At 45.7% G+C, this 22,694-nt stretch overlaps 1 protein-coding gene across 6 annotated transcripts in view; it reads right to left on the bottom strand.

Annotated features, from left to right (window-relative positions):
• Ntm (neurotrimin) overlaps positions 1 to 19,720 on the bottom strand; it is a 921,649-nt gene extending 901,929 nt beyond the window's left edge. Inside the window, exon 1 of one of the 6 annotated variants that reach the window (XM_063256104.1) lies at positions 19,343 to 19,720. In XM_063256104.1, the coding sequence (XP_063112174.1) occupies positions 19,343 to 19,424 (82 nt within the window). In that variant the 5' untranslated portion in view covers positions 19,425 to 19,720. The remainder of the gene's footprint in view (positions 1 to 19,342) is intronic. The other 5 variants (XM_063256103.1, XM_063256105.1, XM_063256106.1 and 2 more) reach the window with 5 other exon arrangements.
• Between the last annotated feature and the right edge of the window lie 2,974 nt (positions 19,721 to 22,694).

Below are 22,694 nucleotides of genomic sequence, written 5' to 3'. Positions count from 1 at the left end.
GAAAGAAGAGGCGGGGAAAGAGGTGTGGTCCCAGGAAAAGTCTGCCCTTCAGAGCCAGAGCCAGGGCCCTGATCTCTGCTCAGTGTGAGAGCTGCAGGGACTAGAGGAGCTGGCAAAAGCCCAGGAAAATAAGTTACCAAGGAGTGCAGGGGAAGAGCAGAGAAGGCTCTCCCTGCACTAACTAGATGGGTCTAGTCCTCTTCGGCCAGCAATGGATTGTAAAAGTCAGCCTCTGTTCAAGCTGAGCTGGTAATCCTGGTTGGAGTCTCCTGATGTCCACTCCTTACTCCATCATTATCCTCTTGTAGTTTTGAATTGGAAAATTCCAAGTAGCTCTACTATGTGGCAAAGCAGATCACAATCTGACGTGAGGGAAAGCATGTGTGGAAGAGAAGGGAAATCCAAGGACTATTGGCTTTCTTGATTTTCTTTTTGCTGTGGATGCTTTTCACTGACATTTGGGGGTTCCCCTGAGAATTTATAAAGGAAAGTTGAAAGCATCATGGCAGAGTCCCTGAGTTCACGGGATTCTAGATCAGCTAACAGGTGGCAGTCTCTGAAGTAGCAATCTACCTAGGAAAGAAGATTTCAGAAAAAAGATCCCAGCCCATCCAGTGCATCCAGCACACAGTAGTGAATCCCCCAATACCTGTGAGTGGTGGTGGAAAGCAGGGCACGAGGGAGGTGGGGCACCTCAGGCCCTTCCTCTCCCACACTGACTCTCTGGAGCATGTGGTGCAATACACTAAGCCATGTGCTATGCCATTATTTAACCCTTCATTTGTGAAAGTGGACCCCATATTTCCATGCAGGGGGTTTCCTGGGATATTAGAGACACAAACACACCCAGGGATGGTAACAGACCTCTAGCCTCTGCATCAAACTCTGATCTCAAGGCAAAACAGTTTTCCCAACTTCTATGGCAGTATGGGACTTGGAAGGTGGTGGATATCTATCTAGGCAAATTAAGACATATGCCACTTGGTGAGGCCTTATCATTAAAAGGGCAGATTCCTGTCAGGTGGGGGACAGGAGATAGAATCCCTGTGTCCATGCAGGAGCCAGGTGCTGACTTGCCCATCTGTGTGTTCTGCCTTCTTTTCCACCCTCTCTGAAGGCAGTGTTTTAATGTGCCCCCATCAAAAATGATGCTTTGTTGAATTTGTTTCTCTTTTTTCCCTACTACCATCTATAAATCAAGGAGGTCTCTGCAGGTCAGAAATGACAGACAGCTGAGTCCTCTGCAGCCCAAACCCCTTCCCAGCCAGGGGGGAGGAGCTGTGGTTATATGAAGGGCTCCCTGGGTTGATGTCACTGAGCTGCAGAGTCGATGTGAGCTGGAGTGCTGTAATACAGTATGACTTCTCGCTATAATGGAATTTTCCTAGACTACTAGGAAAAAAAAAAAAAACAGACTCCATTAACCACAGTACAAAGGCCTTTAGTTATTAGTATTTTGGAACAGTGGCAAATATTCCTTGAATCTAATTATTGCTGACAAATATGAAAATTGAAATCAAAGTTAAATTTTCAGCTATGGTGCCTCATATGCTAGCCTTCTTCAGCTCCAAAGATTGCATCAATGCATTTATGTCTTCAGTAGGCTCTGCAAAGCTTGGCTATTTTCCCTCTCCCATAATCCTGCCCTCTTCCCTCCCCAGGGCCCACACCTTCCCTGGCTTGTACCCTATATATTTTGAAGCATTAAATCTGACATATTCATCTCTGTGGCTGGCGCTAGGTAACTAACTTTATGTTTACCTGTCAGGCATGCAGAAATCAGCTGAGCAGCATACTGGAGAAGCTACTTCTATATCCCTATCCTCGCCTCCTGTCTCCAATCCTAGCCTTCTTTTTTGCAGATAAATGGATAAATGTCACTTGACTGATTTCATATTCCTCCTGATATCAGGATAGGGAAAAAAAAGGACTCGTCAACACCTTTCTTTCTTTTCCCCTATTAAGCATACTGTAAAAATCAATCCCTTTTGTCACTTCACTCTGCTTGCGAGAATGTTTAATGGATGTCAAGGGAGCTAATGATCGCTGGTAGAAAATTCATTTTAGATTTGCTATTTATAAAGTACTCAGTACTCAGGTGGGAAATTAACATGAGGCAAAGAGTCAGGTGGGGTGGGGGAGGGCTGGCGGTATAGAGCTGGCCCTGCAAGGCTGGCTGTTGCTTTGTGGAGATGGCACCCATGGCATCCTGGGGACAGAAGCCACTGTTGCAAAGAGGCCACATGGGAGGGTGCAAGAAGGTAGGTATGGGAAACCCAGTCATGTTGACCTTTCTGAGACAGAATTTTCTCAGCAATTAAGTGATATCTACAACACCTACCTTACAAGGTTGTGGAAAGGATTAAATGAAAGATCACACATGAAACATTTACCAAGCCTGGCACAGATAACTAGCACATATGTCATAAATAATCTTTCATGTGTTCTGGAAGACCAGGGCCAGATTGATCAGCAGAGCTGTGCTTGGGATCTCAACAGCATCCGGCCATAGACTTACACACTAGCTAGAACCCTGTAAGGACCCAGGGTGGTCACTACCTGCTACCTACAGCCCCCAGGTGCTTAGCTCAGCCAGTGGTTCTCAAACTGAACCATGAATCAGAGTTACTTAGAGGCTTCTTAGTACACAGATCAAGTCCACTCCCATGCCTCGATATTTCAGAATCACAGGGCTCTGCCATGCTCGGAATCTGTTGTGTAATGAGTTCTGAGGTGGCATCGCTGCTGTGGGCTGTTGGCTACCCTTGGAGAACCATTGAAACACAATTAAACTGAACTGTCTCCTGACACACTACTGAGTACCTCTCTCTCAGGGGATGCAGCATTTCTCTCTTTCTCAACCTCCCAGATAACACAAGACTTCCCTGCAACCAACCTGCCCTCAAGGACCATTCCCCACCCCCGACCTGCCTCCACAAGAAGACTCAGAATTTTGAAGCAAAGCACTGAAAGCTACCTAATCCCTTCTTAAATTTTCCTCATCTGCAGAAAAATGGCAAGTGCTGAGATTAATGTTCTGGTTTGCTTTGATATGCACCAGAGCCTCAGTTTCCCATTCCTGGGTGGTTGGTCCCTCAAATCCTCAGAAGGATCAAATCTGTAACCCTCCAATCTTCTCAGTCTCATGTGTATACCCAAATTGCAAGCTCTAGGGTATACCCCCTCACCCTTCTGCTGGTTTATCCTCTTCCTGAGGTTCCCCTGGATGTTTCTCTGTTATATTTGGATTAACTGCAAATCTCTTTTGATTACTCACTCTCTGTTGAAACAGACAACCTGTTGCCATGTGTTTGATTACTGAAACCCAGGGGAGATCCTATTTGTAATGCAGCCAGTTACAGTATACTCAGCTTTACACACAGCCACTGAGCTGCTAATTCATTGTCTAAGAAGTTGCTTTTCAGTTTCTGATTTTTCAATAATAGGCTTCTCAGGAAGCTCTTAAGCTTCAGAAATAAGCCGAAAACTGCTTTTCCAGTCATTTACATAAATTCAAGTGGACAGGGAGGAGGGGAAAGAAAGGGAATAACTTTACATGTTATCTGTGGGACTCTGGGAGCCCAGTGGGTGAGCCTACCAAGGCCACAGGTTAAGGAACAGCAATGGGAAGAACTGGAGTTTGCAGGACACCCGACATCAAGGCCCATGAAAAACCTGGAAATTTCTCCTGAATTCCAGGCTGCCACAGTGCTGGAGCCTAGCAGACCTCCTGAGCACCAGCAAATCATTCTGTCAGCAAGCCACTCCCTCTGCTGTGTCTCCTCTAGTCAGGAAGCTTGTTACTGGCTCTGGGCCACCTCGCTGAAGTTCACTTCCTCCCTCACTGGATGCATGCTGTCACCTGTGACAGGTAAGGGAGTGACTGCAGGGAAGACCTCCAGCAGTCATGTCCCAGAGAAAGAAAAATGTGTTCTCCATGAGGGGCTGCTGTGTGCTTCCGTGGAGGACAATGTGGCCTCAGCCTGCTCTGTATCAGGGATTTGGTTACTAGGATAAGAAGAGGAACTAGATGGTATGTGGATGTCATGGTTTATGTCAGTGCCCCACCCCCAAGCCTCAGGTAGTTATGGATGCGACCAAATCAAGCATTTTTGATCAGTTAGTTGTCTAGCGCTCGGATTGGTGGTGTGAGTGCTACACTCACCTAGGGGTGGAGTCAGGATACCATGTATGTAACAGTAGGAAGGTATGGCTTTCTCTTTTGACTTTTGCTTTTACTGTTTGCAGTGGCCATAAAAGGCAGCCCTGTGAAGCTACCCTGCCTTGGAACCACCTGAGTATGGACTAAAACCTCCAACCTGTAAGAAAGAAACCTTTCCTTCCTTAACTTTGGGCATCAGGGAGCTTGTCTCATCTACAAGTAAAAAGTAACTAAGACAGTAAGTTACTTTCCACCACAATCGTATTCCTTTCTCTCTGTGCAGTATTCTCTCTCTCTGTGTATCAGTCTCACTCTATTTTGTCCCTGCCGATTATCTCTTCCTCTGTCTCCTTCTACAAATAAAGCTTTTACAAAAGGAAAATCAGCCGTAAATAATAGCGGCCTTTTTCTTCTTTCCTGTCAAATCATATACATCCTTATTAAAAAGTAAATATACAGACTATTAAAACTCATTTTTCTCTTTTAAACTCTGATGCTCATTGGATGATTTTCTTTATGTGCCTAGTATTTGCGAGCAGATCAGATGCCAAATACAAACAAACATAAAACCCAAGAAGCCCAATTCAATTTAAATTTCAAAAAATTAACAACTAACTTAAAGTATAAGTATGAACGGTGTATAAAATAATAAAAAAAACTATGTTTTATCTGAAATTTAAGGTGACCTGGATCAAGTGTCCAGGATTTCTAGTAGCTAAGTGTGGCAACGTTAGAAAAAGGAGATTTGCATTTCATTCCATAGCTTACCTATTTTCATTCCTCAATATCACCAAGGTTCCTCTGTCCTAGACTCTTGGATGGGCTTTTCTAAAGTAGATAGATTTGAGAAAAACTGACCCTCTCCTGCTGCGGTTTGGCTGTGGTTTGAGTGAGTCCTTAGAGCTGATGTGCTAGGAAGCTTGGGTCTCAGCACAGCTTGTGGAGAGCTGCTGAGGCTTCTGAGGACAGCATATTGGGAATGCAGATCCTGCTTTGCACTGACCACACGAGTGAGTTAGTTCTCCCAGGTGGGGCTTGTTATCAGAAGGTGAGTCTGGTGCCTGAATCCTTCTGGTCTGCCTCACCATGGACTCTTTCCCTCACATGCTTTCACACCATGGTGCCATCTACCATGATGTAATTCAGCCAACAGGTCCTTAGGAGATCTTGGACTTTTAGTTGCCACAAAGTGAGTTAAATAAGGCTCTTTTGTTCACAAGTTGCTGAGCCTCATGTATTTTGTCACAGAACAGAAAACAGACTGATGCACCTCCCATGGAGCAGAGTCATAATCTCTGTTTTACCTTAACCCTCAGTGCCCAATTCAATAAGGGCTTCCTCTATTTGTGCTTCATGGATCTCAAAATGTGTGTAAACCACCCAAAACACTGCTTGAACACAGTTTCCTGGGGTCCAATATCACACTTTCTGCTTCACAGATCATACTTGGAGATCCACAATCTAACAACAATATGCAGTGTAGACTTTTCCATAAACCCCTAGAGAAGATTGGAAATAGCCTCACCTATGAACACTCAGCTTAAATGGTGGGTTAGAGCAAATTTCAAAAACACTTTTGTTCTTAGTCTTTTAAATTCCTTTCTTGTCCTTATTTACTCCAGGACCTCCAGCATTCAAATGTGTCACTCCTGCAGAAAGAATGCTCCCCCAAAGATGGCAGCCTTTGGGAAGGCACCAAGCTGGGCAAGGCTTCAGTTAGTGTCAGAGGGGCTGATGCAGAGTGAGGGAGAGAACACAGGACACAGAGCAAGGACAGCATCTGCAGCAAGGAAGGGAAGGCCTCCATCCCAAGGAGGAGGAAACTCAGGATGACTATGATGGGCAGGGAGGTCACCCACACCTATCCTGTTCAGGAAACCTCCTGGCTTTTTGTGTTCCAACATACCTGGAGTCCACAAACCTATTTCTGTTCACTGTGAACACTGCATTCCAAGGAAGCACAAATATCTTGTTTTACAGATGAAGAAAATAAAAGTTTGGGGAATGTATTGGTTGGCTTTCCTGTTGCTGGGATGAAATACCTGGCACCTACAATTTACAGGAAGACCCATTTGTGTGGTTCATGTTTTTCGTGCTTGCTCGGCTCGCACCATGGTGTCCTAGTGGGAGGCATCAAGCAGCTAAGCTGCCATTTCCATGGCAGCTGGGTAACAGTGCACAGAGGCAAAGCACTGGGATAGCCCCAGAGACTCACCTCCTCCACCCAGACTACACCTCCCAACAGTGCACCAAACTGGGAATGACAGTGCAGTAACGCACTTGTGAGTACAGCACTGGACCCATCACTGTCCCAGGATTCACTGCCTCTAGGCAGGTTGACAATGAGGATTAACTGGCACGTGGGGAAAAGCTCAATTTCTAAAGTTAGCATTCATAATAGGAAGAGGGTGGTGATAGGATATTATGACTGACATGAGTATCAAGAAATACATTCTCTATGGATATGCGCTGCAGACTGTAAAGGGAAGAATGCATTTGTGTGATTCCTTAGAGGTAATGGAAGAAACAAACAGGCAAAGAACTCTGAACACATTTGGAACAAGCTCCTGAGTGGCAGGACTGTGACGAGGAAGATGTCAGGAGTAGGTCATACTATATTTCAAAAGCTAGAGAAATCAGAATGGTGGAGCTGAACATGATCAACACTGCATGGACTCCTAGTTCATGAGTCAGCTCTCTCTTCCACAACATGAGAAGCATCTTGATCTTTCTATATCACCTTCAAAACCTGCCTGTGCATATCCAGACAGATACATGGGTTTACACACAGGTGCATGCAGACAAATACTGTTTTCTTGGGCCAGGGGTTTAGCTCAGCAGCACCTGCTTGGCAAGTGCAAGGTCCTGAGTTTGATGCCTGGTACAAAAAAAATGTACTGTTTTGTCTGCATTACATGCAGAGAAAATAAAACCTACAAAGCATTGACTTCTTCATTTTCCTGCCCCCAAACTTGAAAATTTACCTATGTCTATACTGAGCCAGGGACAATTAGTATCTCTTATTTATTTTCATTTGTCATTATTGTAGTAAAATATGTAGAATGTGATTAACCATTTTAACAGTGTTCAAATGTACAATTCCATGTCATGCAGTACATTTAAAATATTGTGTAGTCATTGCCAGCATCCATTTCTAGAACTTTTTCATCATCCCCAAAAGAAAAGTATTCATTCATTAAATAATACATTCCCAGTCCCTTCCTCTTCCCAGACCCCAGTAAAATTTCTGGGAATTTGCACATTCTAGATGTGACTTGAATCATACTGTGTTTGCCCTATTAAGTGCAGCCCATTTGTCTTGGCATAATGCTTTTGAGTTCACTCTTATGGTGGAATATGTCAGAATTCCCTTCCCTTTTAAGGTTAAGTAATACTCCAATGTGTATGTGTGTGTGTGTGTGTGTGTGTGTGCGTGTGTGCGTGCTTGTGTGTATTTTGTTTACCCATTTATCTACACATCCTCCTCCCTCAGTCTTCAGTAAAAGCCACTGAAATTCTGACTTCTGCCTACTTCTCTATCAATACCTCATCTTTCTAACAATTTTGCCCCTCCCCTCACCTATCCCCAAAGCACACCAAAACACTCAATCTGGCAGACTGGATTTTGAAACCTTGAATTCCTGTCATGATGTTTTGCCATTATACCTTGCCATATGCTGTTTCTTCTGATTGTAGTACACATCTGTCCTCCTGACTTGTTAAATCTGCTCACCTCTCTCAGTTTTAGCACGTTTTCAGACTTCTCTGACCTGAGACATCTTTCAAATGCTGCCATAGTAAACCTGACTTGCTTTTTACCCTAAGCTATCTGTTACATTAAGTGGAAGAACTATGTCTGCCTGATGCCCATGCCTTGCCCACAGTAGGGTTTAAATAAAAGATGCTGGAACTGATGAAATAAGAGTATAAGTGAGATCTCGGCCATATCCCCAGATATACTATGTCACCTTTGAGTCATGTACCTTAATGATGTGGAGGTGGCATAGTGATATCATTTGGAGATGACACAGAGCTGATGGTGAGAGCTCATCAAGATCTGGAAACAGTCTCAATGGAGTTCAGCAATAGACTCAAATTACAATACCATTTCAAATAACATCAGGTATAAGGAAGGACCAGAGAGATCTAACCCAGAAGCTTATTTTGTGAGAGGGATGAGGACAACCTGAATCCAAACCAATGATGTGATAGGCCTCTTAAAAAAATTAAAGAAAAGAAAAGAAACTAACCAAAAAATTGAATGCACCTGAATAAGTATAAATCCAACATTTTCTAGGTATTATCCTACTCTCCTTTTCACGAATGAGATTACATCAGGAAGCATCTGCTGCAGTAATAAGTTTTAGGTTGATCATTATCAGTCTGGACACATTCAAGAGATAACGATCCAGATAATCAGTGTTCTGGAAACCAGGCCATGTTGTAATCACAAGATGTCAAGGCAAGAAGAATCTGGGGCACCTCTCTTAGGAAGTGGATCACCAGGTATTACTGTACCCCGACAGCTCTAAAAGGCAGAAGTTTCCAAGAGGAAGTTTTTGCTCCACATAAACCCATTAGGACTACATCCAGCTGCAAGTAAAGGAAATCAAGTTAAGTGCAGATTTATTTCTCATGAGCGATAGTGAGTGTGCACATATGCGCTCCAGAGCTGGTGTACCTCTTACTGTCGTGAACCTGAGCTCCTTCCATTACAGTGAGCTATATGACTTTGCTCACACTCAGTTATTCTTGATTTACCAAAATAGAAGTTCACATGGTTTGACTGAAAAGCTGCTCTCTTTGCCATCCATTAGGTACGCTTACATGTTGACTCCTAGATCTCCACACAATGTCCCAGTCCCTCAGTCAGAAAGAGGAAACACACAGGACAAAAAGCATGGATCATCAGGGTACAAACCCCCAGCCACCACTCAGTGATACTGTGTTATCTTCCATTTTTGTGAACTGCACTGTGTGCCCATAGCCAGCTCTGTAGGAACCTGGGATGTGCATATTTGAAATGGGCACATTGATACCTTTCAGCAATTTAAGAGCACTGTTAATAAAGAGAAAGGATACAATAGATCTTGAGGAGGCATCAGAATGCCCACCAGGATAGTAAAGGATTTTCTCACTGATTTGTCAATTATGAGCAAGGGTGGCATGTCAGTCGTTCTCGACTGTACCTGTACAATGGAATCGTCATTCTTTCCAAAAGAGATGGCCATGCTTGACTCTGATGCATGTAGGTGGACACCTACACCTGGGTGTGTTTATACCAGTCTCCAAAAGTGATTCTAATTCCACCAGGGTGGGGGAACCAAGACTTGCGTCTGGCCATTGAATACTATCCCTTGAGAGCCAAATAGCAATCATTGAGCATCATTCCAGTGGGACTGTTGCTCTGGGAAGGAAACTGATGAATGAAATGCCGAAGTGACCACAACCCTAGAACTCAGAAGAAAGCTTTTGGATTTGATGATTAAATTGTGCTCATTATGAAGAGGGCTTTAAAGATTTGAAGATATAATGAAAAATAGCTATTCAGACCCTTCCATTAAAAACTTTCAGGGAAAAGGAAGAAAAATATTTTAGTTAATTCATAATTCTTTTCAGAATTAACAAAATGGATCCCCCAACCCTGATGTCACTGAGGACCAGCCGTCAGTCAACATTTCTCACATCTGGACCAAGTTCATTATGGCTGCTTAGTCAGTCAGATGCTCTGGTGGAAAACTTTGTGGAAGACAGAGAAAGAGTAGGTATAAAGGTGCAGAAAAGAAACAATTAGTCTAAGGGAAATGGTTTCTAAATCCAGACACTTCCCTCTTTCCCAGGATGTGGACTTCCCTTGTCCCCTTGTCTCTCTCTCTCTCATTCCATCACTCACGCAGATGTTCAGGTAGCCACACCCTCGCCCACAGAGCTGACCTAGCCAGCTCTTATTTCAGCTGTTAGGTAACCTCAGTGTAAGTTTTTGAATTTCATAAAGATATCCACTGTATCTAGTTGGTTATAAATATAGCTTATTGTTGACTGTAGCAAGGAAAGATTACTAATACTTTCCCTTTGACCATAAACACCTGACAGTCACCTGTGTCCCAGCTGCTGTGCTAAGTGTGCAACCCTGTTCCCCTCGCCCTCTGAGGAGGCAGACGGACCTGTGTGTGATTAACTACCCAGCAGCTGTGGACGCCCAGAGGGAAGGTAAGCACGAGGGCAATGGGGGGTAAAGGAAGGAAGGGGGGTTCCTGCAGTTTTCCCTTTAATGATAACAAGCATTTTCGAGGGAAACAGAGCAGGTGGGGCCTGAATCATAAGTAGTGGAACAGTTTGCACATGTGCTCAAAGGAGGGCCCCACAGAGAAGCCCAGGGAGCCCATGGTGCAGATAGCACAAAGGATTAGGAGAGAGAGGAAACTGAGGCCAGGCCCTTCAGATTCCCATGTCGTCCAGGAGTTGAGCCTCACTATGCATGGATTTGGAATTAGGAGAGGTCAAACTGTGATACGCTGGGCTACTGAGAACACCTTAGGTTAAGAATGCTATAAAATAATTCAGAATGACCAGTATAGCTTTAGAAAGGAGCAATGACACCATTTCTGTGTATCATTATGGAGAAAACCTTGAAATGTGTAACTTAATGGACAGATGTGGAGGACATGGAAAGGGAATCATGTTTTCAAATATTTCAAAAATAGATTACAGAAAAATTAGATCAATTCTGTGAGTAATAGACTCAGTGGCAGACATAATACTACTAGATAATTGTTATTGGGATTTACTCTGGGCCAGGCGTTGTCTAACCACTTTATCTGCAGTAATGTATTGATCTTTATAATGTCCTTCCAAGGTAAGTCCTATGATCATCTCCATTTTATCGAAGAGGAAATTGAGTCACCCAGAGGTTGATTTAGTCGCCATAGGTCTCAAACTAAGAAGTGGCCAAGGCAAAGTTTGGATCCAGCAGGTCTGGCCCTGAGTATTACATCAAAAAGGCTCTTCAGATGCAAGCTATGAGATGGCAGAACCCTATTCTCCTGCTTCATATCCTCTCTCTTTCCCTATTTTTCTGCCTTCCTGAAACTATCAGAGGCAATTCCCTCACTGTCGGAGACAAGCCAGGAAACCACAGCAGCTGCATTGTGGAGGGATCAGCGCTGAAAGTGCAAGGTCAAAATAAATCATCCCAGAAGTCCTTCTGGGCCTAACTGGCTGGAGTTCCAGGGTTGTCTGACACAGCAGGGTGAATGCTTGGGGGAGCCAGATGGTTGTGTGGGTTACCCAGTGACCACACTTGGCAGATAACTGCATGGTAGCTCTGTGCCCCATGTGCCTTTCAGATCTGCTGACTCCATCAGAAAACAAACAAGTTTTCAGTCCTATATGCACTGCAGGAGCTGACCTGGCTGAGAAAGCGGAGCCAGAATCACCTCCTCCACACCCAGGAAGTTGCACGGTTGTACAGAGGCTCTGGGTAAGCATTTGCTGGTCAGGAGAAGAGCAACAGGGAAGGAAATGCAGCTGTGGACTGATTCCAGGGGAGACTTGGGGAGCTGATAGGAAGGAAGAACACAATAACCTCAGCCTTGAGCGTGGGGTCTGTTCTAAGTTTCCCCATGGTGTAGCATGGCAATTCCAGCTTAAACACATTCGGTCTTGACCTTCACTCAAAAGCCTCCTGAATTTCTCTTGCAGGAAGCCTTAGAGATAGATTAAGAGACACCATCAGGCTTTATTCTCTGTGCCTAAAATGCTAAGATTAGGTAATACTTTCCAGCCTAGGATCCTTTCTTCCTACAATAAAGAAACACATGTATATATGGACAGGCGATATTGGGTGTACGATAAAATGTGCAGTGCTTGCGTGCAAGTTCTAACTCTGTTCATCCGTCTGTGACTGCATTTATATTCCTAGCTTCTTGCAGGAAGAAACTAGTTCTGAGTATTTTCTTCTAGCACCACTACCTATCAATAACTATACTCAAAAAGACTATTTGCAGAACTGCCAAATGTTGAACTTGGAACAAAACCTCAAAATCTTTCAGCCCAACTGCTTTATGTTAGAGTGGCAAAACTGAGGCTCACAAAGAGGATGTGTCCTCTTGCAGGGTACAGCACCTTTTCAGGTGGATTTAGAGGCTCAGATTAGAAACTCTGGAGAGACCTTTTTAAAATATCTCGGTAGAGACTCATCACAAAGACTTTGATTTTACTGGTCTGTGACAGGGTGTGGACCCTGGTATGTTTATAAAGCACAGCAAGGTTATAAACCACCAGTGCAGAATGGAGAACACTGATAATTAACACAGATTACCCTCCTCTGCTGAGTTCCTTTCTGACTTCTGAGATGAGGCCAGGAGAGGTAGACTTGGTCTAGGCTGCTTGGCTTGTAAGAAGCATGGATCCATAGAAAATGTAATTACCTGTTCTTGTATCTTAAAAAACTTGAGAATAACTATGACCACCATGATGGAAGATGGAAACACAGGCAGAAGGCAACTTTCTAAAGCCCCTGGTTTGCACCTGTCATGCCCAAGGTGAATTAAATAGAAGCTTCATTTCCTCTGGACATGCACCACTGAAAACACAGCCTAGTGGATTAAAAGAAGACGGATGTATAGAAAAGCAACTCTATGCAGTGATACCCCGAACACTGGATAGCACCAGAGGAGAACAGTTAAATTGCCTCAGTTAATTACATATTTGTATTATTCTAAGAAGCCCAAATTAAGTTATTATGGGTAGGTAGCAAGTACAAGCATTCTCAAAGAGGAAGTAAGTGTGCAAATTTGCCCCTTGTCTTCCTCAGCCCACTTGTGGTATACAGAAGGCAGGTAAAAAGGTGGTGGAGAGCTCAGGCTAGACAGCAGTGGTGTTGAAGATGAACCAATCAACCGACTTATCACTCAGGGCCATTGTAAAGAGACCAATCAGCTCTCACTAGCTTTCTACTCTGTGTGTGTGTTAAGGCCCGTGAGAGGCTCCCAGGAACACCACAGTGGTGAGGTGTGATCCAGAGGAGTAAAGGCCCCGCCTCTGATGTAGCACAACACAAGGCCAAGGCATGTGCAGTCTGCCCTGGTGTTCTTTGCCTCATACAAGGGCCAGGGCTACTTTCTTGCCATCACCCTCATTTGACAAGCGACCAGAGGCTGCGTCTTCAGTCTTTGTGCCAGATGTTGTGGTTCCTATTAGTCCTTCAAGCCACCCAAACCTGGGAGATTGCACTAGGGCTTTGGTCTTGTTCTTGAGTTGTTTTTTTGTTCACTGTCACATTCTCAATGCTTCTAATGATGCAAAGAACATAGCAGACCCTCAATAAACATTTGCTGGTGGCTGAACAAGCGGCAAGTCGGCAACTAGACAGAACTTTGGATTGGGGTTAGTTTGGTGACACATTCAAGACAAGCAAAGGAGACATCTAGAGAGTGAATCTGAATAAAAAGCAAAGCCCAAACCAGCCAGGCTTTCCATCAGGATTTTTATTACTGCAAAGACCAATACTTTCACAGAAGCTTTAAAAAAATCAAATTTAGAAACCCAAGATGTCCTCAGTAACGGAACTAAAGAATGTGTTTTCCAATATCTGATTGCTTCGCCTGACAGTCTCTCTTGGAATACTCTCTGCTGGGCCATGAAAATGTGAGCCTTTGTTGGTCTGCTTTGCAGTTTGTAAATGACTTGCAGAGCTCATCTGGTCATTTCTGTTTTTCCTCTTGAAAATAAACAAAAGGTCATTTCTTTAGTGTGACTTACATGGAAGGGGGACTCTGGGAGCTCCTGTCATGATTTTGAAAGGTGAAGAGGACAGAAAAAGGGAAACAAGGAGAAAAAAGCGTAAGAAAAATTGGAATAAGCAAGGTACAGAAGCTAGGAAATTTTTTAAGGCAAAAAAGAGACAAAGATAAACTGGATATGGAAAATTAGAGGGTCAGGCAGACCAAATGGGTGAATATCTCTAATCAATAGGATCTCAGACATGCTCACTGGGGATGTCACGCTCACCCAGAGTCCATGGAGCCTCCTCCCCCTTCCTGCGTGCTCCCTGGGCCCCTGTGTACTGGGCAGACAGACTCCTCTCCTTCCAGGCGAGCCACAGGAAGCGGAGCACCTCTGCCAGCCTGACCTAGATCTGTCAACTGATCAATTATTTTTCCCATAGAAGAGCAAGGAACACAGAAAGAAGAAAGGAAAAGGAAAAGACCAGAAGAGAGATGGAAAGAACTAAGAAGGCAGAGAGGGAGAGAAAAAGAGAGAGGGTTAGAAAGGGAATGAAAGTGGGTGAACCCATATATCCTTACATGTAGGCAAAGAAGACCACTTTTAAATAAATGAACATGCACACATGCACACATAAGAAAATATAAAGCTCTCGGGGGCTGCTCACAAAGTCAGAGCCAAAGCTTTTGTTTTTCCCACCCTTTGCTAATCCAGATTAGGGTTGCTTTTTCCCTTCCCAGACACTCCTACTACAAGCTCTCATCCTTCCCCAAGGGGCTCCTTCCCTGCCACGTGCCCTGCAGGCCTCCACCCCCATGGGAAGCCTCCTTGTACATGAGGATAGGGAACAGCTTCCTGCCAATGTCCCCCGAAGCACTCCCTTCCTCTCTGCCTTGCCTTCTGCAGTGGCAAGGAGCCTCTACCTCCAGGGCAGAGGACCCCGGGGAGAGCCATGTGGAAGACGCTCTGCCCAATCCGAGCACCATGGACTACCTTATGTTTGCATGTTTTCACTTTGTATGTTTAATTTGTTTTTATTGAATTTCAAATGACTATAGACATAAAGCAAACATGTAACGAGCCAATAGAGCAGAAAGGAAGTAGGCTGCATAAACACAACTGTCTCAGCATGGAACTCCACTTAGCACCACATGTTTGCAGTGTCAGAAGCATTAATGAGTCCTTACAACACCCAGGGGAGTCACTGCTCTCTGCCTGGCGGCCAGGTAGGGCGACAAGCTCACAGAGGGACAGATTTCTCCCTGTAGACAACAGGGAAAACTCAGAGTTCAGGTGTACACACGTACCTCCTGAGCGGTGCTTAGAGGCCTAGCACTGGTTTGGCACCCAGAGGCTGGATAGGTACCCATAGCACCTTGGCTCAGGTTACATACAAATCAATCTCACTTTCTCCCTTTGTAGTCCATTTGTGGGCAGAGACAGACCACGAGTTCCACACCAAAACAAAGTACAAGTTGGAAATGAGCCAAATGCCACACCTGCTGGTCCTACCCAGATTGCGCCTTCACCATGAGTGGACAGAGACAGAATGGTAAATCTTCCCAGGGCACATTTCTCATAGTGCGCAATCATATCTCACATATCTACTAAAAATTCTGCCACCCCTTTGGGATGCTGTGCTTTCACTTCATCCCAAGAATAAACTGCTGGCTTGTTTGGGCATCCGTGACATGGAATCAGAAGCAGCAGTGGCCCTGATGGGCTCTGCCAGGCCACACACATGCAGAGAAGAGGTCCCCTGGGAACTGCTAGAAAGCATTCCAGAGTAGAAGCACCTCCCTCCGGGAAGCGAGAGGGACATTCAATGTCCCTGTGCAGGACTCCTTAAGGAATGCTGTAGATGAAGCCTATCAAGAAAGAAAAGAAGTCAGGAGCCATATGTCACAACTGGTGAAAAGGGCTTGTCACACTTATATTTGACTTTAAAAGAACAACAACCCCAAACAAACAAAACAATCAGTCCTGGGACCAGGCTGTGCACCTAGTAACTAAAGCTGCAATTCCAAGACTGGTCCTCATGCAGTAAGACCTGCTGGTATGCTGGCCACACTCTCAAGGACCAGCGTGCTCTAAGGTCACTTCCAGCAGGAAGCAGGGAGAGGTGCTACATGGGGAGTGTGATGGATACCTAAACTATAACTAACTCCAAGCTGGCAGCTCCCAGCGTGACAGCCAGGTGCCACTTTGTAAGCCCCTTGTTCTTCTTTCTGGTTCTACTTTCAAGTATTTGCAATGCCTATATCAGGTCCAGGGTCTCATCACCCCAAAATTATGATCCTACATCACCAGCAAGTGGATTATATGTGATCTGACCTGTCTGCCTCATGTCTCAGAAGCACTGTCCCCTTTGGGGTTCTGTGGGTACCTACATGAGTGGCAGGAACTTGGCTCATCTGCTGCAATGAAGGGTGCCCATGGCCTTGGCACTGAGCTAAGGAGAGTGAGTGAGAACTCTCCCTTCTCTCCCCAGTCTGTCTCTGGCCAGCAGCTAAGTTGACCTAGGATCAGGAGGGACTGAAAATTAGAAAAGTATGAAAGGAATCTGGCGTAGCTAGTAGGAAGGTGTTGAAGAGAACAATAATCTTTCCAAGGAGGCAGGAGGCATGGTTTCTGGGTTTCTCAAAAGAGAAATTCTGCAGCACAGTTAGCCCTTCCCTCCAGAACCTCTCTGGGGGCAGAACAGAAGGTGGGTGGTATGCTGGAAGGACAGTCCCCCATCCAGCTTCTCACTCCACTCCCAGGAAAGAAGGGTCTCGAGTTAATCAGCCCTTGAATCTGAGGCCCAGAGCCCTGGGGAGCTAATCACCCCCTCTTGACAACATCCACACTAATCAGCACCGAGTCCCTCCAAAATCCCCCCATCCTAAGTCTGATCTCAGTTGCCTGTGGGTTTGGGATAGGAAGAGCAGACCTGGGAAGGATCAATAACATGCCACTAACATCACACACCTTTCAGAAGGCAGAAAACCTAGAGACCAGCAGCCCCGGAAAGAGCCAGCTTAAAACAAAAACAGAGGAGAAGAAAAAATTGCATTCCAGTGTGCGCTGCATTCTAACTAGTCCCACTGGGTCCATGAAATAGGGTGGGTTATGGCAGCAAGACTTGGGCTGCCTTGGTAATTCTGCAAGTTTGATAAGAGAGAGCTGGCAGATGCTGCTGCTTTCCCCTGAGAGAAAAAACAGACAGCACCTTTGCTGGGTCTGAGTGGTGTGTTAAAGGGGTCTTTGGCGGGTCATTGTGCCTTAAAATTGGGCAATCTTGATCTATTATGACACATTGCGGTATAGTCACAGCTGACTGGAAATGGCTGGCCCAAATAAAAGCAATGCTCCCCTTACAAAATTCAGGATTTGGTAGAATATGACCATCCTTTACCACTACCCTAACCCCAAGATAGGAAGAAGACCACACTAAACTAGATGTCACCCCAGGGAAAACTGCACCACCAATTTCTACTCATATATTCCAGGATGCTTCAAAGTATGAGCAAAGATTATGCTTCCCTGCATTTATTTCTGAGGGAAAAAAAAAATCACACATGCTAATTTATATGTAAATTCAGCATGGCCCTGGGGCTCCTGGACTGCAACCATCGGAGCTGTGGATGGAGGCACTGGGGCCACCGTGTCCAGGCTGAGGTTCGAGGACAGGAGATGTGGTTCTCAGGACTGATGGAAACTACTCAGGGCTCTGGACTGGTCCTTGGCCTTCCTCTGACTCCTCCCTCGGTGCACCTGGGCCAGGGAGTTTTCATTTCTGTTGTTAGGATGTGAGATGCTCTCCTGAAGGTTTCTGGTCTCCAATGCAGTTTCCCAACTGTGAGTCTTGGGGAGGGGTCCTGAGCCCAGCGCGCCAGTCCCTGCTCACCCAGGGCCACACAGCGCACAGCGCAAGCTCCTGCTTCCCCCGTTATGTAAGAGGGGTCAGGCGAGGATGCCTGGAAGTTGGCTCCTTCACTCTCACGCCCACCAGTGCCCCAGGGGAGAGCAGAGTGTGGAAACCCACACTCCTTGGTGGGCACACCCGGCGACGTCATGGATATCCCTGCAAGATCACCCTCCAGGCCCCTTGTTTTCCCACGCGACTCCCTGGGGTACACCCTCCTTCCTTCCTGAGCACCAGCCAAGGGTGCAGAACGTTTGATTCTTCCTAGGCTGGTCCCTTCTGGCCACATTCTCTGGGTCTGCTAGGCATAGTGGCAGCTCTCACAGCCTCACCTCGGAAGTGGTCAGCAAGAGCAGACCGAGACCCCAAAAGACCCATGTGGCAGTGGGAGAGGAGGAGGCACAGGCACACCTGCCTGTCCTTTCTCACCTGACAGAGAACTCTCCCCTGGGCATGCACCTGCATAGGAAACAGCCTCCCTCCCGCTGCTGCCTCGCTGTGGCTGGCGCCTGCTAGAGAGCCCCGCTGGACCTCCCAGGGAAAGTTTCTCTGCCTGCCTCACCGTGAGTTCAGGCTCTGTGACAGGAAACAAGCAAACAGAGCCCCAGAAGATCTGGTGCATGGAAAGGAGCAGGTCAACGTCTAATTCCGCTACCCTAAGGAACGCGAGTGCCAGGAAGGGGCGGGGGCCACACAGTGCAGCAAACAGACTCAAGGCGAGGCAGAGCAGAATGGACCCGGACCCAGTGCAGCAGGCACCAGAACGCCCCTGGCTGGACAGCGAGCTCCAGCTCGGCCTGAACCTCAACCCTGCCGGGGCTCCCAGCCCAATAAACAAACAGCAATTAGCATTCGGCTCTTCCGGCCAGCCTCTCTCCTTTCAACTTAGAGCAGCGTTCCTGAATTTGGAGCCTTTGCTCCCGCTGCCTTTTATCTTTCTTACCCGCAGCTCCCACCTCCGCCCAGCCCCCACCCCCAGTGCATTCGGAACTAACTCGGTTGTTCAGCACTGCCGCAGATTTGATTCATCCCTTGAAGCAAGACCGCTGACCAGCACCTTACCGGCGGCGGCGCCTGGTAATTCCCAGCCTGCATTCTCTGCTTTGATGCTTTTGGAAGCTTTGCAAGTTCACCGGCCGATATTTAAAGTTTCCTTCTGTAATTTCTTCCCAGTCTCATAAGCAACACATTAGCAACCGCGCCGCCCTCCCCATCTGTGATTTTCCCTGGCTTGCACGCGTGCTCTGATGTGTATGTGTGCAAGAATGTGCAGCAAGCCAGGCAGCCCCAGCACGGAACAGGAGACCTGACCAGAGCAGCAGACTGGTTTTCCTTATGCATAGACACCCCCTGTTCTGGGAGCAGCCAGAACCAAATCGCTATTCCTACAGCCTGGTCGGGAGAATGAAGTCCCAGCCATGCTGGGTAAGCGCTCTCTCTTCCACCTGCAAACGGCGCAGCAGAGCCGGCTCAGGAGGCTGTGAATCATAAAAAGCTCTGGGTACCGTTCCCATCCACCGCAGGCAAATCAACAGCAAGGTTCTTACCTTGGAAGAGACACAGAGCAGCCAGCCCCGTGAAGACTGCCCAAGAGACAGAACTGTGCATTTTTGCCTGAATGGTTTTCATGATGTTTTTTCTTCTTCTTTTTCTTCTGTTTTGTCAGGTTCAATTTTTTTTTCCTTTCTCTCTCTCCTCTTCCTCTCTTTTCTTTTTTCCTGATAGATGGTGCTGCTCTCAAGCTGGTACAATGTGGTTTAAATCCACTGTTTGGCTGAAGGACACAAGGAAGCCGAGGGTGTGAGAGAGTGTGACTTCCCCGTAATTATCTCCGCTCATACTCTGGTACAGAGGCACGTTGTACAAGCTGGCCCTGGACAGCCCTCCTACAAGCTGCAATCATTGGTTCTAATTCAAGGATTGACAGAGCTACAACACACGCGTGCGGGGTGCGCGCGCGCACAGACACACACACACACACACACACACACACACACACAGGAATCATTTACTGGGCAAATCAGGCTAGCTGATTAAAGAGACAGGAGCCTGGAGAGATAGCATGATAAATTCCACTTTGCCCCTCCTATATTACTTGCATTTTTTAAGCTGACAGTCTCAGGCTCCCAGAGCATCAGAAAATCCCTCTCCCCTGAGGCGTCCCCTGGCCTCTTGAACTCAGTTTCCTTTTACACTGAATAAAACCCCATAGCCAGCGACTGCTTACAGGAAATTTTAAAGGAACGTTTTCGTGCTCAGTTAAACTTGTAAGGATGAGAGTCAAATCCCATTCATTGCCTCCTATTTTTCTCTCTGATGGAAATATCATTCAGGGACAGGGCTCTTTCTCTTCCTCTCATCTACACTTCCACTTAATATCAAATAATTTCATGTTTCCTTTCTCCCTCACTCCTGTCTCAGAATACCTATTTCACTCCTATTTTTCCTTCACTTTGTTTCTTGAAGTCAGTTGTGTGACGCCACGAAAAGCGATAAAGCGTGCGGGATTCGAGGAGCAAGTCTAACACTGAATACGGAAAACCTTCCCCAAAGAGAGAGGTGAGTTCATTCCTTAACCTAGAGTCTCTGAAAAGCATATTGCAAGCACAAATGATTTCAACTACAGCAGGACAGAGTTAAGGTAGACAAATGAGGGACTTTCTGCCTGTAGACTACGTGTATAGTGATTAGATATTCTCGAGGTTTTACACACTGACCTCCTCGGCAACAGGTAAGAGTAAGGACTCGACAGTTGTGGTGGAGATCTGGTTGTAAGATCTGAGGAATTTGTGATGATCCTCAATTTTGGCTTTCTCTTATGGGCAGCAAGTTGTATGAAATAAATAAAAATACTGGAAAACTTATTTCCTCACAAAGCTTTCCCTCGCAGATCAGGGCAAATTCCTGTCACAATAGTCTTCAAAATGCATATTTGAAATATTGTTCCAGACTTCACAGGTACTTCCTTATGGTTCCCATGTAAATTTTAATACATGGTCTCAGACTGAGTAGAACCAAAGCACTGGAGTGTTAATATTCACGGTCACGAAGGTGGCAGGGAAGCATCAGGCCCACTTCCATATGTCTATCAGGACATATGTCTTCCCAGTCTGTTCAGTGTCAATGTGGGCAGCTTCCCCCCAGAGGTGTCTGACTCGGCAACCCTAACCGGAAGGACCCGGGGTTCCGGCTTGGATCCACATCCCAGTGCCACGCCAGCTGAGGGCCACTTTCCCTCTGTCTACCTTGATCCCTTGTCTACAAAGTCTGAGACAGGAACAATTCCTCAGGCTTCTTCCATTTTGAAAGGTGTTTTATATACCTGGCGTTTCTTTTCTTCTGCCATTAAGTCCTAATTCACATGTCCATCAGAATCTCCTGGATACGGTGAGCTCCGAGTGAACACAAATCTTATCTATAGGAGTCTTTTGTGAGTGCTCGGCATAGTGATGTGTAATTAAAGGCTGTGGGCAACCGTGACAGCAGGTGATAACAGAGCAGTGTGGACAGAAGAGTGGCTTCCTTCGCCACACTGCTGTTCTCTCCGGAATGACAATGACGTCCACAGGTTGTGGACAGTCTTCAGTCCCAACCTGCAGAGCCAGAGACACTAATATTTGCAGATGTCCCCACTGTAAACTATCTTTGGCCCATTTAGTTAGCAATTCTCATTAATCCCAGAACTGTATGTGTAACAATCTTCAGGAATTAATCATCTTAGCCACTATTTCTTGAGCATTGGTTATGTCCCAGGCATGATCCACAGTGTTTGTGTGCATGTTTATCATCAAATCCTCACAACCTATATAGCAGTGCTATTTTCATGTCGGTTTATTAGATGAGGACCTTAAGGCTCAGAAACAATGTTGTCCACAGCTAGAGAACTCTTAAGGCAAGGAGTTAGGATTTGACTCTAAGCATTTATCTCTCAAATCAACCCCAAATAGAATATCCTATGCTAAAGACTGTAAGAGACCCAAATGGCTGTCAGATCATTCTTACATATAATCTTTTTGCTAATTTATTGATATGAGATTACAAAATATTATGCATTGTAAAATAGCACATATGCTGATATAAAAATGAAGGAAAACCTATATAGTGCTTTTGCTATTATGTGATTGGCTTGCAAATTATTGGTATATATAATGAATTTTATCCAGCAGCTCGTGATAGATTGCTGTTTTCTTATGACAGTTTTCTAGAGTCATGTGGCGCTGATGGAAGTCATGACCTGCCTCATGACAGAGGGAGAGCTACTAGGTCTAAAGCACAGAGAAGAGTACTGCAGGAAGAAGGTTTACCCAAAAAGGCTGCAAATGGAAATACCATGATAAATCTGGGTCCTAAAGATCTGTCTGAGATTTTCCATTCTACTGTGCTATATTTCAATGAAATTTAACAAAATTAAGTAAGGTCTGATGCTTCAGAGTTACTTTCTGCCCAAAGGCAATGTAGTGGCCTTCACTGTCCTCCACATAACTTTATTTTTTCTGTGTAACTTTTGACTAAGCTCAGGGACTGAAGCTGCCTGTGCCAAGGTTTAGATCTCAGCATCTGTCCATTAGCGCCTGTGGGACTTCAGGGGAGTTACCTCCTTCCCTCCAGCCGTCACCCATGAACCCATGCACCCATAGCCATAGATCACAGTCACCCCTTAATTTTCCTTTTTTTTATTGGAATCAACTTGAGACTGATGTGGCCCCTATGTCACTGGGAGAAGTGAACTGGGCTTGGTAACGGAGCCTCTCACACAGCTCAGCCTCCAAGTGCTTCTTGCACATTCATTGAGGCCTCAGGGACTGCAGAACCAAGTCTAATTCAGGCTTTGAGTGCTGCTAACCACTGAACTATCCAGAGACTTGTGTCTCTTTCAATGGTTGAATTTACCACTTTGAG

This window comes from Cavia porcellus, unplaced genomic scaffold (assembly GCF_034190915.1).
Source record: "Cavia porcellus strain 051 isolate PalLab524CR breed Dunkin Hartley unplaced genomic scaffold, mCavPor4.1 scaffold_9, whole genome shotgun sequence".
Classification (NCBI taxonomy): domain Eukaryota; kingdom Metazoa; phylum Chordata; class Mammalia; order Rodentia; family Caviidae; genus Cavia; species Cavia porcellus.
Note: the sequence above shows the minus strand (reverse complement) of the source record. Positions and strands in the feature narration are given on the sequence as shown.